At 45.9% G+C, this 14,769-nt stretch overlaps 1 protein-coding gene and 1 long non-coding RNA gene across 2 annotated transcripts; both read left to right on the forward strand.

Annotated features, from left to right (window-relative positions):
* Positions 1-1,291: 1,291 nt before the first annotated feature.
* On the forward strand, positions 1,292-2,664 carry LOC127058614 (uncharacterized). Its single transcript, XR_007776407.1, has 3 exons — positions 1,292-1,377; positions 2,128-2,186; positions 2,624-2,664. It is a non-coding gene; the product is annotated as an uncharacterized LOC127058614 (long non-coding RNA).
* On the forward strand, positions 2,659-9,718 carry LOC127058564 (uncharacterized). Its single transcript, XM_050968709.1, has 7 exons — positions 2,659-2,781; positions 3,391-3,515; positions 4,009-4,067; positions 7,262-7,416; positions 8,040-8,149; positions 8,778-8,904; positions 9,714-9,718. The coding sequence occupies exons 1-7, from the start codon at positions 2,730-2,732 to the stop codon at positions 9,716-9,718; spliced, it is 633 nt and encodes a 210-aa protein (XP_050824666.1). The 5' UTR covers positions 2,659-2,729.
* Positions 9,719-14,769: the final 5,051 nt, after the last annotated feature.

Consider the following 14,769-nt stretch of genomic DNA (forward strand, 5'->3'; position numbering starts at 1 on the left):
AACATCACTAGTGCTACCCTCTACAGGGAATTACTTAAAACAGTGAAGTTCCTTGATAAAGAGCAGACTCAGCCAACTACTGAAGTAGTGGCTAAAATGCCTACTGGCTCCTCAGAGCTCCTGCTCAGAGCTTCAAGTGATGCTCCAACTACAGAGCTGCTTTCCAGTTCAAGTTCAACAAAGCACCAAGCTCAACCAGCACGTAAGCATTATTTGCTCCGTAGACCAGGAATGAGAAGAAGGCTGTCTACCCCAGCTGACTCAGTCTTATCCCACTCAACCACAACTCTGCCTAGTGGGATGGACATCCAGCCAAGGCCAGAAGTGCACACTTCTCCACAGAATAAGACCTTCCCTATGTTGCCCTCTAAAATAAGTAGTGATACAAGTGCCATAATGACTGATGTAAATGTCACCCATTCCACTCCCTGGGACCTGAACAGGACAGGGCTAGCATTGCTTGCTGGCTCAACTCCTGTTGGAATGAAACATACTCCAGTGCCTATAACAGCATCAGGTGTCCCAGTAACCTCCACTACAGCTGCATCAGCAACTCTGGGAGAGCACAAAATCCCAGGTGTGTCTACAAAGGCTGCAAACTTCAGTGGGTTGGCCTCTGAGTCTACAGTCACTGCTATGGCACCTGCAGTTGGGCTGACCTCCATAAGCACAGCTGTGTCCAAGGCTACACCAATAAAAAACAGGACAATTGCTCCACTGCCATCACCTCCAGCACAAAGTACAACTACTCTACTTGCTAGTATTAACCTTACACAATCTTCTGGGCTGAAAGCTCCCATTTTCCAGTCCCTCACTGAAACCAAACCTAGTGTGGTGACTTCCCTTCATAGTACCCCCAGTATTCCACCCACAACAAAGACCACTGCCCTGCTGACTAGTGCCCAAACTTCAACCACAGCTGGTCTGCAGCTTCCTACAGCACCAAAGCCAACTAGGCTGATGCCTTGGAACAAAACCACTGTATCACCATTGCTTATACCTCCTACATCAACCTTAGCAGCAAGCGGGTGGATAATCTCCCAACACGTTTCAACAGCTAAAACAGACCTTAGTGTATTAACTAGGACGATGGCTGCAAGAAAGAACTTAACCACAGCTGCAGTGACTACCAGGCAGATGGCTACAATGAAAACTGGTATATCAAAGCAGATTCTGCCTGAATCCAAGGTTCCAACACTGAGTTTCTCCCCTAAGGGAAAGACTGGGTCTGCAACTAGACTTGCATCACCTTCACTGCAGTTGCCTGTGCATATCCTACCTCTGCAGTTCCGTCTTATTAGAATTGCTTACACAGAGCTCCTGAAGAACAAGTCTTCTGATGATTACAAGAAGCTGGAGAAAGAAGTGAAGTTAACTGTAAGTAGAACTCCTCTAAATTCCAACACTTTCAGAAGTCACCCAGTTACTAGCGCTGAACTTGGCTCCTCCGGTTGGTTGCCAGGCTGCAACTGAGCAGGTACTTGTAGCTTGTTTTCAGCTCATGTTGGCTATGAAGACTCCTCCTCAGAAAGGAGTCTTATCTAGCCCATAAGGATCCTAAGTAGGATTCCTGAGGTGGTGGTGAACTACTACCCATCCATATCAGACTGGCATCTTTAATGAGTATCAGTGCACATACTTCTACCATTGAACAGCCACAAGTTTGGTTTCTAGTCATGCTCAACCCTACCCAAATGCAGCCAAGCAGTCTGTAAGCAAGGGGCTTTGTCCTTGCAAATGATCCTCTGATCATAAGACGAATAAGGTAGCTCTAATGCTAGGAACACAATACCTGGACTGTGGTAAGGCAAATTCTTCTTCTATGCACGGTGATGCTGGGATAGCATTTCCTATTTAATCCTTCAGACCCATGTAGAGACACACACACACACACACCCCTTCTCCGCCCCAGCCCCGCCAGACTCTGGGCTTATCTATTAGTCTCATTTGAATCTCTGCTTCACTTCCCAATCCAAGAACTAGTGTTGTTGACTTCACTTCCTGGCTCTATGCAAATGAGTCCAGGTTCCTACAAGTGTGACCAGACGTCCAGTAAGCCCTTGCTATTCATAGTGAAGTAACTTGTGAAAATCTATGTATTTAACAAGCGGCTTTTCTTGTTTCCAGCTAAACAAGATGTTATCCAGCTATGAGAACTTTCTCAAAGCAAACATTCTCCAGTTCTTGTGAGTATCTTACACAACAAGCACCAGGCCTCTGAGGAAGGCAGCACCTAGCTCTGAGAAATACTAGGCTTTTAAACATGCTGTGCCTAGATTTCATCACAGCTTCTGTCTGAGCTATGCAGGGAAGAGGGTAAGCCTCAGGTGGGGATCAAGTACTTCAGGTTGTCTTGTTTCCCTTTCCATTTGGATGGGATAACTTACCAAGTCTCGCAACAGAAACAGGTTGGGTACACAGTGATGGAAACTGTCTACTAGAACAGACAGTAAGTGGCTATTGGCTGACAAATGCCTTGGAGGAATATTAAGTTCATGCTTTAAACAGCTGCTCCTTTGGAATAGCCTCTCTAAAGCTGTGTGACTTGTTTGCACGATACCTGATAGATTAGAAGTTTTCAAAAGTATTATACAATCCTATCTGTCTCCCTGGCCTCTCACAGGAATGGCTCCATTATTGTTGAGAGTGAGGTTCTATTCCAGAAAGATCGCCCTGCTCCCACAAACTCTGACCTCATCCGTACAGTTGTCACAGGAGTGGAAAGGAAAATGGACACCTTTTTTTACTGGAGAGTGGATGTCAAGTCTGTCCGGTCAAATGGTAAGCACCTAGTCACTGCAGGACAATACAGTGCCAAGCAGCAGGGTAGAGCTCCCACTACCACTCCTCCTCATTCCCAGATGGCTGCAGGAACAGTCAAGCCTGCCCTTCAATAACCAAGCCAGGTGGAGTGTGCCTCCTAGATGTGGCTTCTGCAATCTCCATGTACACTCAGTGACTCATCGCAGTTGGGTGATGAGAAGGGGCGTTGGCTCTCAGTTAGGCACAAGCCATATATTTGGGGTCTACTGTATCATGTTTCTTTATAACCGTTCACTGTCATGGGTAAACTGCATTTGCTGCACTTTGCTTCAAGGAAAATATCAGAGTAGCATGCCCTTCCTATGGCTTCTCCATACCTGAGATGGAGCATGCCTCCTGCCACCTTAGATTTGTTGGTACCCCATGCACTCTCCCCCTCTGGCCAAAACTTTACCTCCCCACAAATTAAAACAGTGGGTCTTCTAGTTTGGGCTTCAGGCCCAATGCTTATGTGCTGCTTGAACATTAGCTCTTCAGCTTGCGACAGACAAGCAGGAGGGTGGCAGAGTAATGGTTTGGTGTCCTGTCTAGGGAATGTTACTACCATTCTGCCTCCTTCTTGTCTAGGTTTCAGCCTTGAAAATCTAGAACCAGAAAAGCTGTCAGTCTCATTCTCTGCTCTGAGACTTGGCTCGATTGCAGCATTTGGTGGTGTGGTTAGCCAGGGCCCTCTGGACCAACTAAACAATATGGTATGGTAACGTTTATGCTGAATCATATGACAATGGACTAATGTTTCCCCTTATCTCCTGTAAGTGAAAAATAAGCTCCTGGTTAAGGCATGGGAATGTGGGCTCTTCTGTCCCTTTGCAGATATCAAGGGGCATACCCAAAGTGGTGGTAATGCTTGACAGTCTTGCAGGGCACTAAGACCTCTGCTACAGTTAGTGAGTCACTCAGCCTTGCAAGTAGATGCTAGCAGAGACAGTGCCACGCAAATAACTATATGGCTGTAGATAGCAAACAGACCACCAGAATTCCAATCTAGTTCCACTGGGGTGAAAGGAAACAGCAGCTCAATTGCATATCAAGGACTGTGAGAGACATGAACAGATATTTAGAGGATAGAAACAGCAGCCTAAGTAACTGAATTAGGAATAGGTTCCTGATGAATAGTTACTTCAGAAGGTGGGTTGAGGAGGCTGGAGAAGCTGGGAAACAAATTGTCCCCTTTCTTCTCTGTAGGTGATTCAGTCTCTGGGGGCCCTGTACAAAGTGAAGAATTTCTCCTTTGTCAGACTCAGGTATGGAAAACTCAAGAGGTGGTGGTTCCTTTCACTTCCAAGTAAGGTCTAGAGCTCTGAAACATCCAGAAGCAGCCACTTGGCAGTGTGGGGGAACTCTGGCCGGTGCTGGGCAAAGGAGCCAAATAACTTTCACTAGACTGCTTTAGGGCACTGGTGGGGGGAGAGACCCTCTTCTGGGGTGACCCTAATAACCATTCAGCAGCTTCCAACTACCATTGACCACAGGACAGCAGGCCTGAGACTCCCTGAATTCTAGGGCATATAGAGAGCTTGCAATACATCTAGCTACCCACAAGATGTCACTAGTATCTCTCTACCAAATACTCCTTCCCTAAGGAGCTCAATGACTTGCTCCTGTTGCCAGCTAAACACCTTGATGCAGGAGAGGGTGGAAGGAATGGAAGCAGCAAAGTGGAGGCAAGAATCCAACACTACATATAATATCCTTGTTCCATACATAGAACACTGAACATTCAGGCTAGCAGGAGTCATAGAATATCAGGGTTGGAAGGGACCTCAGGAGGACATCTAGTCCAACCCCCTGCTCAAAGCAGGACTAAATCCCTCACAGATTTTTGCCCCAGATCCCTAAATGGCCCCCTTGAGGATTGAACTGACAACCCTGGGTTTAGCAGGCCAATGCTCAAACCACTGAGCTATCCCTACCCAGATTGAGACGAACAGGTAGAAAGCCAAGGTCTCCGTGATCTGATACTAACAGGACTCAGGAAAGTGCATCCTGCTCTGTTAATGAGAACTACCTCGTGTCACAATGCAACATTCTGTGATGAAAGACATCTCAAATGCCTGAAGCAGCATGTTGGGCATTGGACTCATTCTTGTTCTAGCACTGGCTTCAACCTAGTCAATAGTTTCTGGCTCTATTGCAATAAAAATCCCTCCTCCATTAATACAAAAGCCAATTAAAGGATGAGTAGGGGAATGTATTAATCATCCAGTCTTAGATGCACCTGCTGTGAAATAGAGCCCTGCATGGGACTATCTTTAAATCCTGCTCCTGCATTGTTTCATGCAATATAATTAATCCCACTCCCCAGATTTCCTCCCCCCATGCTTCTAAAGTCTGTTAATATACACATGGAATTCAGACAGTTCTCTTATCACTAAAAGAATAAAACACTTCTTGCTTAAACCATGTAAAATACTTAACTCAAAGAAAATAATTTAGCCATTTCCAAGATAGACTAGTCTTGGTAAACTGACAAGATTTAGTGTTCCTGCAAATTACCAGTCTGTATGTATGGGGTTTGTTTTAGTTTTCATTCACTGAATTTGGTGGAAAAAGCACTTTTTTTTTGAGCTCCTGCTATTAGGGCAGCAGGTCCTGTGGGATCACAGACCTGCTGCATGGCTTTGAGACTAGTCTTTGCAGGGATTGCTATCAGAATTAGTGACTCTACTGGATGGCTGCAGTACTGTTCCAGTAACAACTGAAATGTGGCAGCAAGTGTGCTGTCAAGCTTCCAAACCCTTGCTGGCTCTTATCTTTATGCCCTGCTAAAACTCTTTTCTCCCTTAGGGATATGAAAGGTGACCTGGAAATCCATGGTGAGGCCTACATTGACACACACGCTCATGCTGATGTCCGCCAGGTTCTGCAAGTACTGAGAGGTCTTGTTAACTACTCTGTAGACCTGACAACTCTCTCTGTGGATGGTCAGTACCCTTCCCTCCAGTGCTGTTTCACTTGGCTGGTAGACGCCACTGAACATTTATCTAGCTCTGATCTCTTCTTCCAATTCCAGACTCAAGGCTCAGCTTGCAGGTTTTCCCCATTTCCTTCCTGATCATCAACAGGACAGTCAATGAGAAATTGCTGGATCACTCTTCTGTGGAACACCAGAACCTCACCAGGGATCTTGCTGATGTGGTAGGCATACCCAGTTTCCAGCCAGTGACCTCAGTGTAATCTGAAAGGTTTCTGGGGTTGAAGACACAACCCTATAGAATCCCTCTTGAGATCTTTAGAGCAGAAAGGAGGAATCTAAAAAGCATTGCTTCAGGCTAATCATAAATATAGACCTTGGACTACTCCATCTGCTAGAGAAAGTGCACTCTTAACTTGGACTAAAATAGCATTTTATCATAATGGGTGCTCCAAGCTTCTGGAGATGCTAGTAATCCCCCAAGGCTCTCTAGTGAAACTAGACTCTCTTGAGGAGGACAGTCTGTTCTTTCTTGTTGCTCACTTAAATGATCACAAATCAAACAACTTTGTAAAATTCCATCAAACAAAAGCTTCAGCTGGGGGGCTGTGGTAGGGAAGGGGAGTTGCAGGGTCAGCTACATGACTGTTAAGACTACACTACTGGAGCATAATATGCTCCATCAGACTTGAGTGTCTGAGCTTCAAAGCTTCCTAATGTGGTGGTCTATATGTGAAGATTTAGAATTTCAGGCTCGACCTGGACTTAAGGCATCTGAGTTACTCCAGACATATATGTCCTTGCTGGAGCTCCCACAACTCTAACTGGTAGGTGAAGCTAACTCTCAAGCCTGAGAAGTGTTCTGAATGGGGTTGAGCTGGAGACAAAATGTTCTGAGTATTTTGTTGGCAGAAGCTTCACAATGGGACAAAATACCTGTGGGAGGGGAACTAAATCAGTCTAACTCTTCCAGCTGATGCATGCCCTGAAGAAATACCAAGGCCTCCTGCAAGTGGTAATTCGAGACCTCCTGTGAGTAAATGCACTGCTTCTGTGTAGGCTGGAAGGCCTTTTGTCTGCCTCCTGCAAGACTGGTCCCCTGGTGCCCCAGAAGTCTGTCTTGTATCTGTATAAGATATAATCACTCCTTTAGGATTAGGAAGATGCCAGCTGAAAGTGGCTGACCAAAGCATTTGTTTGTGGCACCTGTTTTGTGTCTGACCATTATTGAGACTCCCACCCTATAGTAGTTTCTGAATCCAAAAAGCATGCCTCCCTCTTCTACCTACTAAGTTCCCACCAACTTCGTGAGCTTTGCCTAGAAGGTAACCTTCTCCATAAGAAGTAGTGGATCTTAATTCCCATGCTGCCTGCAGCCTGTGATGATTGGGTGTCTAAGACTGAATGATTCCAGGATGCAACCCTGGGTTAAAAGCCATGGATCTGGCTTTCAAGTCCAGACAGCCTGTGGGCCTCTGGGTGGCTGCTACTGTGCCTCACTAGAATCTATTGCTGTCTCCACAGAAGTGGCTCCCTGATGTGTCATGGTGATGTGGTATTCCAGCAACCTGCCCCAGCAAGTGCAGATGTTCTGCAGACTCTTGTTCTTTCAGTTGGTCCACATGACATGTTGGCTGGGTCAGGTTTTCAGGTGGACCCATATTCTTTCACAGTGGCAGGTATGACTGCTTGGGGATCTAGCTGAAATACTATGTCTTCAGTGGGGTGTTGGTCAAGTTCTGAAGTCTTATCCAGCTGTTCTAACATAGCTGTAGAACAGGCCTCCAGTCAGAAACGCCTGGCTCCAAAGCACTAAACATGAGGAGCAGAACCACAACCACACTGGATTACCTGGGGGGAAGCAGCAATTAGATCTTCTCCTGCCACTCAAAACTAAGCTGGTCACACTCTGCTGCCAGTGGAGGCTTGAGCACCCTGCATAAGGTGGAACTCTAAATTGTTGGCTATGGCAGCTGACCAATGCTGCTTCAAACAGCCCACAGGGATTGGCTCCAAAGAACTATTGGTCTAATGTACCGGTTGAGACTCCTTTTCATGCAGAGGAAAGAATACTAGACTGAGTTCCTGGTGAAAGGCAGGAGACACTGGGGAGGGTCTGTAGCTGAGACACCAGACTAGAAACTGCCCCTGGAAGGGCTACATTCAAATAGCTCAGCTAAAAATAAGGCTGTGGTGATCGCTAGATTGCAAGGTGGGGTGAAGAGCTGCTACAAAAAATCTCTCTCTCTCTCTCTCTCACGGGGAATTGCATAGTCACTATAGAACTCTCTCTCAACTCTAGATGATCAACTGGAACCTCCCTCTGTGTATCCAAGTTTCCCTGGATATGCTGTGGCAATTACTGTCATGTGTGGCCTTGTAATAATTGCCATTCCCATTGTGGCTCTGCTGGTAAGATGGCAGTAATACTTAGTAAGCATAGCCTCTGCCAGAAGGCATGATAGATGGACTTTCTGTACAGTTTTTTTTGTACCCTGGGTGGGAAGGGTGAATGTTCCTGTAACCAGGGATCTATCAACAGACATGGAGTATTACTTGGCAAGCAAAGGGATGGAGATCCCACAAATTGGCTTAAACAGTGGTGAGCATTTCTAGAGAGATCTAACTGACCCATGACTAACTTGCTCTTGAGCAATGCAAGTGGAGACACTTGTGTAAAATATACATTTGGTCAACTTAACTTTATTCTCCTGGATCCCTTTCAAATAGGGAATGAGGCCATCTTTGGCTGTATATGTTCACCTAGCAGTAAAGCAGAGTTAAAATGTACCACTGATTGCTCCATTTCTAGGTGGTAACTTTTTTACCTCTTGTACAAAAGTTATATATTCAGGCAGGCTTGTCCAGTAACCTGGTCCACTGAGCCATTATGTGGGCTAGCCTACACAAGGGTGATGTGGCCTAGAGCTCTCTATTCAGAGCAGCTGTCAGTCATTTTCCTAGTCACTGGTGATGCATCTCACTAGCCTGTTAGCACAGATCTCTTCTCTCACTTGTGGTGTAATTTTTTTCTGACTAGTACCTGAATTCTGGGCTATTTGGCTGGCATGACAAGGCTATAATTCAGGGTAGGAGAGACCATGAAGCAGGGACACAAACATTTGAACTGGATAACCAAGGATTCAGCTCTACCATTGAAGAGGCAAGTAACAATCCAGGGATTGGGGGGGGGGGGCATGTTTCTTTACTTAAATTCCCTGCCTAAGGTGAGCACAGGCTAGTATTCTGGGGCCTGGTAGCAATAATAAAGTGGCCCAAACAAGGGAGGTAATAGGTCTAGGGATGCCAATGTCACTACTTACTGGGCTTTCCAAAGTCCACTTGCTCTTCAGAGCTTTCCTACCATGTCCCAGAGTGCTGCTTTGCAGATCTGCTATTTAATACCTTCACTCTTACAACTATTATCTGAAGCTTCCTTTCCCCACTGAAAAGACTACTTCCAAATCCCCATGGCTTTACACCTTTCCAATATTAAGATATGTGGGGATCCTTCCTTCCAAGCTGTGATCCAGCATTAGAAGGAGAGATAGCAGCTTGCTAGCATTCTGTGCTAACTCATTCCACATAATGCAATGTTAGACTTCTCCATATATGCCTTTCTCTAGGATAATGGACCTCTCCCTCATGAGGTAGACTTATCCTCTGTAGCAAAAGGTCACTGAGTACAGGGTCCCAAAGATCAGAGGGGTAGCCTTGTTAGCCTAGATCTGTAAAAGCAGCAAAGTTCTGTGGCACCTTATAGACTAACAAATGTATTGGAGCATGAGCTTTCATGGGCAAATACTCAAATACATTTGTTAGTCTAGATGGTGCCACAGAACTTTGCCACTTTTACAGGGTCCCAAGGGGAAGTCTGGGGGTGGGGGGGAAGGAGAAGATGCTATCTAGGGCATGGGCAGATCGCTAGGGGTATGACTGACTGTGTCTGTCTCTCTCCCCCCTTTTTGAACTGCAGGTTGATGGTGGACATTCCTACACACCTACAAAATACTCTGCCAGAGAGTGAAGATGCAACGTACAAGTTCTTCCTGGCTCATGGGCCTAAATTTTCCAACCTGCTGTAGAAACAGGAAAGTTCCAAGCACTATCTCTGGTGGGGGGTGTCAGCATTCATGCTGCTTTCCAAATGTGAATGATTCTGAAATCCCTTTGGATGGTACAAACGTTGTCATTTCTGAGAATCCTTGTCTGCACCCTGAATAAACTCTCTCTACACTATAGAACTACCAAAGTAGCCACAACTGGGTTCATTTTTCCACATCTGTAGGGAGGTGGCAGCACCAGGTGCATCCTGGCTAACTTGTTGGTGGAAGAAGTGACACCACATCAGTCTTTGAAGAAAATCAGTGCTGTAATAAGACAAAGGCCTGATCCCTCAGTGATGCTTAAATTTGTGCATCGCTTGCTTGTTGAGGACTAGCTGCTCCTTCCAAGGGAACATGAGGAGGCAGACTCCTATCAACCTGAAATAACTCCAGATGAAGGACTTCTTGACCTAGCAAGAGTTCTGATTAGGTATTCAGTGTGACTAATGCCCCAGCTCTCCCTGACTTAAGCAGAAATCCCCCTGTGAGAGAGGGAAGTTTTTATTGTAAGCATGCATTTGACTTAATGTTTTTTAAGTTGTTTTAAACTGTCTCCTATTTGTATCTTGGCTTGCTACTGAGTGTAGCTACAGTGCCAAAACATCTTCTGATGGTTGCTGTGATTATGAGGCTTAAGATACTTGGATTCTGTAACTCTGAACCAAGGGCAGTTTTGTGACTGCTTAAACTAGCTGAGCTCTTCAAGCAGGGAGGACATCAGACCATCTCACTCCCAGACTCTCTGTAGCAGTACTAAGACAGTCTCTAGGCAACTGCCTCTCAAACAGCTCCTTAAATGAGTTAAGCTAAGGTCTTCCAGCTCAGTTTCCTAGAAGGTTTGCTGTGGCACACAAACATCCCTCCTTTGATCTTTCATTTCCTGCTTAGGCAAGCACTCTGGAAGCTGCTAGCCTACCCACGTGAGGACTCCTTCCTCCTCAGCTCCTTTCCAGGCTCTCCTTTTAGCCAGAGGACATGTTTCCCATTAAGAGCTACCAATGACTTTTTTTTTTTTTTTTTTTTTTTTTCCCCTCAGTCTGAGCAAATACAGAAGTTCCAGCTCAGACTTGCTTTCACCTGCCAGGTGGACTCCTGCCCAAGTTAGCTTATTTGGTGGCAGCATCCCTGGGATGTGGAAATAGTGTGTCAGCTTGAGTCACTAAAGGCCATGTCTCCTTAACTGACATGTCCTTGAATGATGGGCACTTCCAACTTTCTGAGAAATGTCCCCTGTCAAACTGGGGTCACAGAAACCAAGTAGCATGTTCTGAGGAAGCTGAGAATCTACCTCAGACAGGTGACCTAGATCAAGAGGGGTGATAGTCAGTACTTGGGATGCTTCCACTCTTAAAGGAATCTCTTCTTGTGCCATTCAGAGAGACCACTTGATTACCTGGGTAATGGTGCATTACTTCTGCATCATGGACTGCTTGGATTTCAAACTCTCAGCAAACCTATGCTTTCTTCTGAGAAACTACTTGGCTAAACATAATTATGCAGAAGAATCTGCTTGCCTTAGACTCCTATTGTAGTCCCCAGGTTGGGGGGAGGGGAAGAGTAGCAAACAGTATGAGGCCAAATGTAGTAGGGTGACAGTCAACTCCTATTTCAAAGTGTCTGCTGCTGACACAGTTTTCTCTGCCACCAGCAGGATTTTTTCCCCCCTCACAGCAAACTGGTTTAATTTGTGCCCCTTTTTTATATGCGTATCTTTGGATTTGTGGTAATCCTTTCAGAGAATGTGTACATTGTTTCTGAATAAATAGTCTAAGAATAAACTACTCTGCTGGCATGTGCTTATTCAGAGAGGTCTTAGAGTGGGTCAAGGGTAGCCTGCAGCTGACCCTGTAACAATGGAAACCACCATGAATCTGGAACATAGTCCCTTACTTTGCACGTGGGGGATTGATAAGGATTTTTGCTGGGTTTTGAAGGAATTACATTGGACTGCAATGGTTCTAACAGGGGGAGGAAACTCCTCTTCTTCCCCCCCCCCTCCTTCTGATCTGCTCCTGCAGCATAACAACCCTTTACCTTCTGCATGTCCTCTACATGCACCTTGACCTATTGTTTGTCTCATCATTTGAAGATGGTGCAGCATGCTCCCCACTCTACATCTGGAGAGTTCCCCTTTGGGGTGGTTTGCTCCCCTGGGGGCTCTGACATGGAGCAGTCTATGCACTCAGGAGACTGCAGGGTGAGGCTGTGATTATTCCCTGTGCTAAGGATGCAAGAGGTTGGAGTGCAGGAGAGGGAGAAGGTGCTTCCTTATGCCCACCACAAGCTTGTATTTCTGCACCTGGGTCAGTCTCCATCTCAGTCAAAAGAAATGGAGATGGGATGGTTTGGAGTGAAGAGATTATTAGGGTTGGAAGGGACCTCAGGAGATCATCTAGTCCAACCCCCTGCTTAAAGCAGGATCAATCCCCAAATGGCCCCCTTAAGGATTGAACTTGTAACCCTGGGTTTAGTGGGCCAATGCTCAAACCGCAGAGCTATCCCTTCCCCACCTTGACTAAGTTAGAGTTTTGGAGAACTAGGGCTAGTTCAGACCTGCATAAGGCAGGTTTTCCAGACCTCAAATCTATCTTGTAGCTCTTTTCTGAACCCTTTCCACTTCATCTTTTTTGAAACATGAAACAGACTCCAAAAATGGAAGTTGTTTTGGGCCCCATGGGATGTGTTAGCAATTGGTCTAAAAAAATGACTTGTCAATGGAAGTCCAAGCTTTTTGTCACCTATTGGTGCAAGAGTAGTTCTGTCAATTCAGCAGAGCTGCAGTAGACTGACTTGCTTTTATTGTGTCTTGACTGACTCAATGCAATCCGACAGCCACAATAACAAACATGCTACAAACTTCCGTACTGTGGCCATAGTGCATGGCTGGGAAAATGGAGATACCCAGGATGGGCCTGTGGGGAGAAAGGATCAAAGAACTAATTATTTCCATGCCTGAGATAGGGCAGCTCCACAGCAGAGTAATGTCACCTGTAAACCATATGTGTCCGGCTCTGTTTGTAAAACAGTCTGAATGATACATTAAGAATTAATTTAATATAAACATAGATTTTAAAAAATATATCCTGTTTATCATCACAATCATCTACCTCCTTTCTGCTTTATTTTGTATTTGTCTTCTGTGACACATATTCTGTGTTGTCTGTTTTGGCATCAGACAGGAGTTATCTGCTATCTCAGACACAACTGCCATCCATTCACTGACTCTTTAGCAAATCTTCAGAAAAGACAGGAGCACCCTCATGGCTCTGCCAAAATACCAAGCAAATGAATCAAGGTGCCAGCCACTCTTCAGCAGATGCAGCCAAAGAGCCCTTTTCTGACTCACTCCAGGCACCAACCACCTCTCAGAACACCTGTGCATAGCTCCAGATTGTACCCAGCGGGCAACTGAACAGAGGAACCCAGGCCCACAGAATGTGTTGGTTAGTCAGCAGACAGGTCTTTATTTTTGACTTTATCCTTTGGCTCATCCTAATGCATCACCATAGCATTTGGCCAGGCAATACCCTTGAGCAGCACGTTGGCATTTGTGTCCTTAAACAGCATTAACCTAGAAGCTCAACAAACAGGGAAAGAGCAGTATGCTGGTGGGAAGGAAGAGGGGAAATCCCACTTTGTGGTGCGAGGTTTCGCTGTGTATTTTGTAGGGTGATTTCAGGGTAGATGCACTAGCAAGCAGCCTACAGAGATCTGGTTTCTTTGCCTAGACATAACAGAGTGACACGTGCTATGGGGTTTGGGAAACTAATGTAGCCTCCTCACTTTATGTTCAGCTCTTCCTTCTCTTGGTCTGAAAAGGGAGCTCTCTTGCCTGATCAGAGCTGAGGACGACAGTTCCTCTCCCTCTCACGATCAGAAGCTGGAGTGTCTGGTCTCCCTAGTCTAGGAAGTTGGTCTCTTCAGGGGAGGATTTAGGAGGCAGCTAGTCCACCAGGGAAGAATGGCTAGGCTAGGTAGGTCAGGCCTGAAGCTGGGGACTCAGCTGGACTTTCTGCAGACAGGGATTGCCCCTCAGTTTCATTCTCCCAGAGAAGGAATTTGAACTCTCAGCTCAAGAAGCCACTAATTGCTGGCTGACCGCTGCCGTGTGCTGTGACTCACCATGACAATCATCATAGGAATTGCAACAATCAGCAGCATGCATATTACAGTGGTGGCTGTGGCATAACTGGGGAAACATCTCTCCTTTGGAGGACCAGTTGGTGAGATGGGAGCGTTTGTGTTAAAATAAGAAAACCGGATATAAATGCTGATAGGTGTAGTCCGTCCCCCTGCCCCTTTGTTCCATGTCACCCATTAGAGCCTGGATTGAATCCAGCCAATATCAGGATGTCTAAACTCAAAGTATGCCAAATGACTTAGCTTCATGGACAATAAGGACACTTAGCTCTTACATAGTGCTCTTCATCAGCAGATCTCAAAGTACTTTACAAAGGAGGTTGGTATCATGAACCTCATTTTACAGCTGGGCAAACCAATCATGGAGCAGTGATGTGACTTGCTCAAGGTCACCCAGCAGCCGAAGCAGGAATAGAACCCAGATCACAGAGTCACAGTCAATGGGCTTTTTTCCCCTTTATGGTTTGCAGTTACCAGCAACAACATCTCGTGGATTTTATAATGCCCTGGATAACTGCAGGGCTTTCTGGAGCCTGATCTATACTACAGAACTGTACCACTACCAGGTTAATTGATACAGCTAAGCAGTGATTGAACCACTTCTCCTGAAACAGTTTAGTGTGTTAACAGTAGCCATCCCAGTTCAGTGCTGTGCCAGCGGGGCCAGAATGTGGGGGGGAAGGGCAGGGAACTACAGCCCTCTCACTTTGGCCTGTCTACTTTTTGTCATGGTGGACCCTGCCCGTTCCCCTCCCCTTCTGCCTGAAACCCCTCCACCTGGCCTGG

The sequence above is a fragment of the Gopherus flavomarginatus genome, chromosome 9 (genome assembly GCF_025201925.1).
Source record: "Gopherus flavomarginatus isolate rGopFla2 chromosome 9, rGopFla2.mat.asm, whole genome shotgun sequence".
NCBI classification, from domain to species: Eukaryota; Metazoa; Chordata; order Testudines; family Testudinidae; genus Gopherus; species Gopherus flavomarginatus.

Coding starts and splice junctions, on each gene's coding strand:
- LOC127058564 (XM_050968709.1), top strand. CDS start 2,730: ATGGACACCTTTTTTTACTGGAGAGTGGATGTCAAGTCTGTCCGGTCA. Junction 2,782..3,390: donor CAAGTCTGTCCGGTCAAATG/GTAAGCACCTAG, acceptor CTTCTTGTCTAG/GTTTCAGCCTTGAAAATCTA. Junction 7,417..8,039: donor ATATTCTTTCACAGTGGCAG/GTATGACTGCTT, acceptor TCTCAACTCTAG/ATGATCAACTGGAACCTCCC.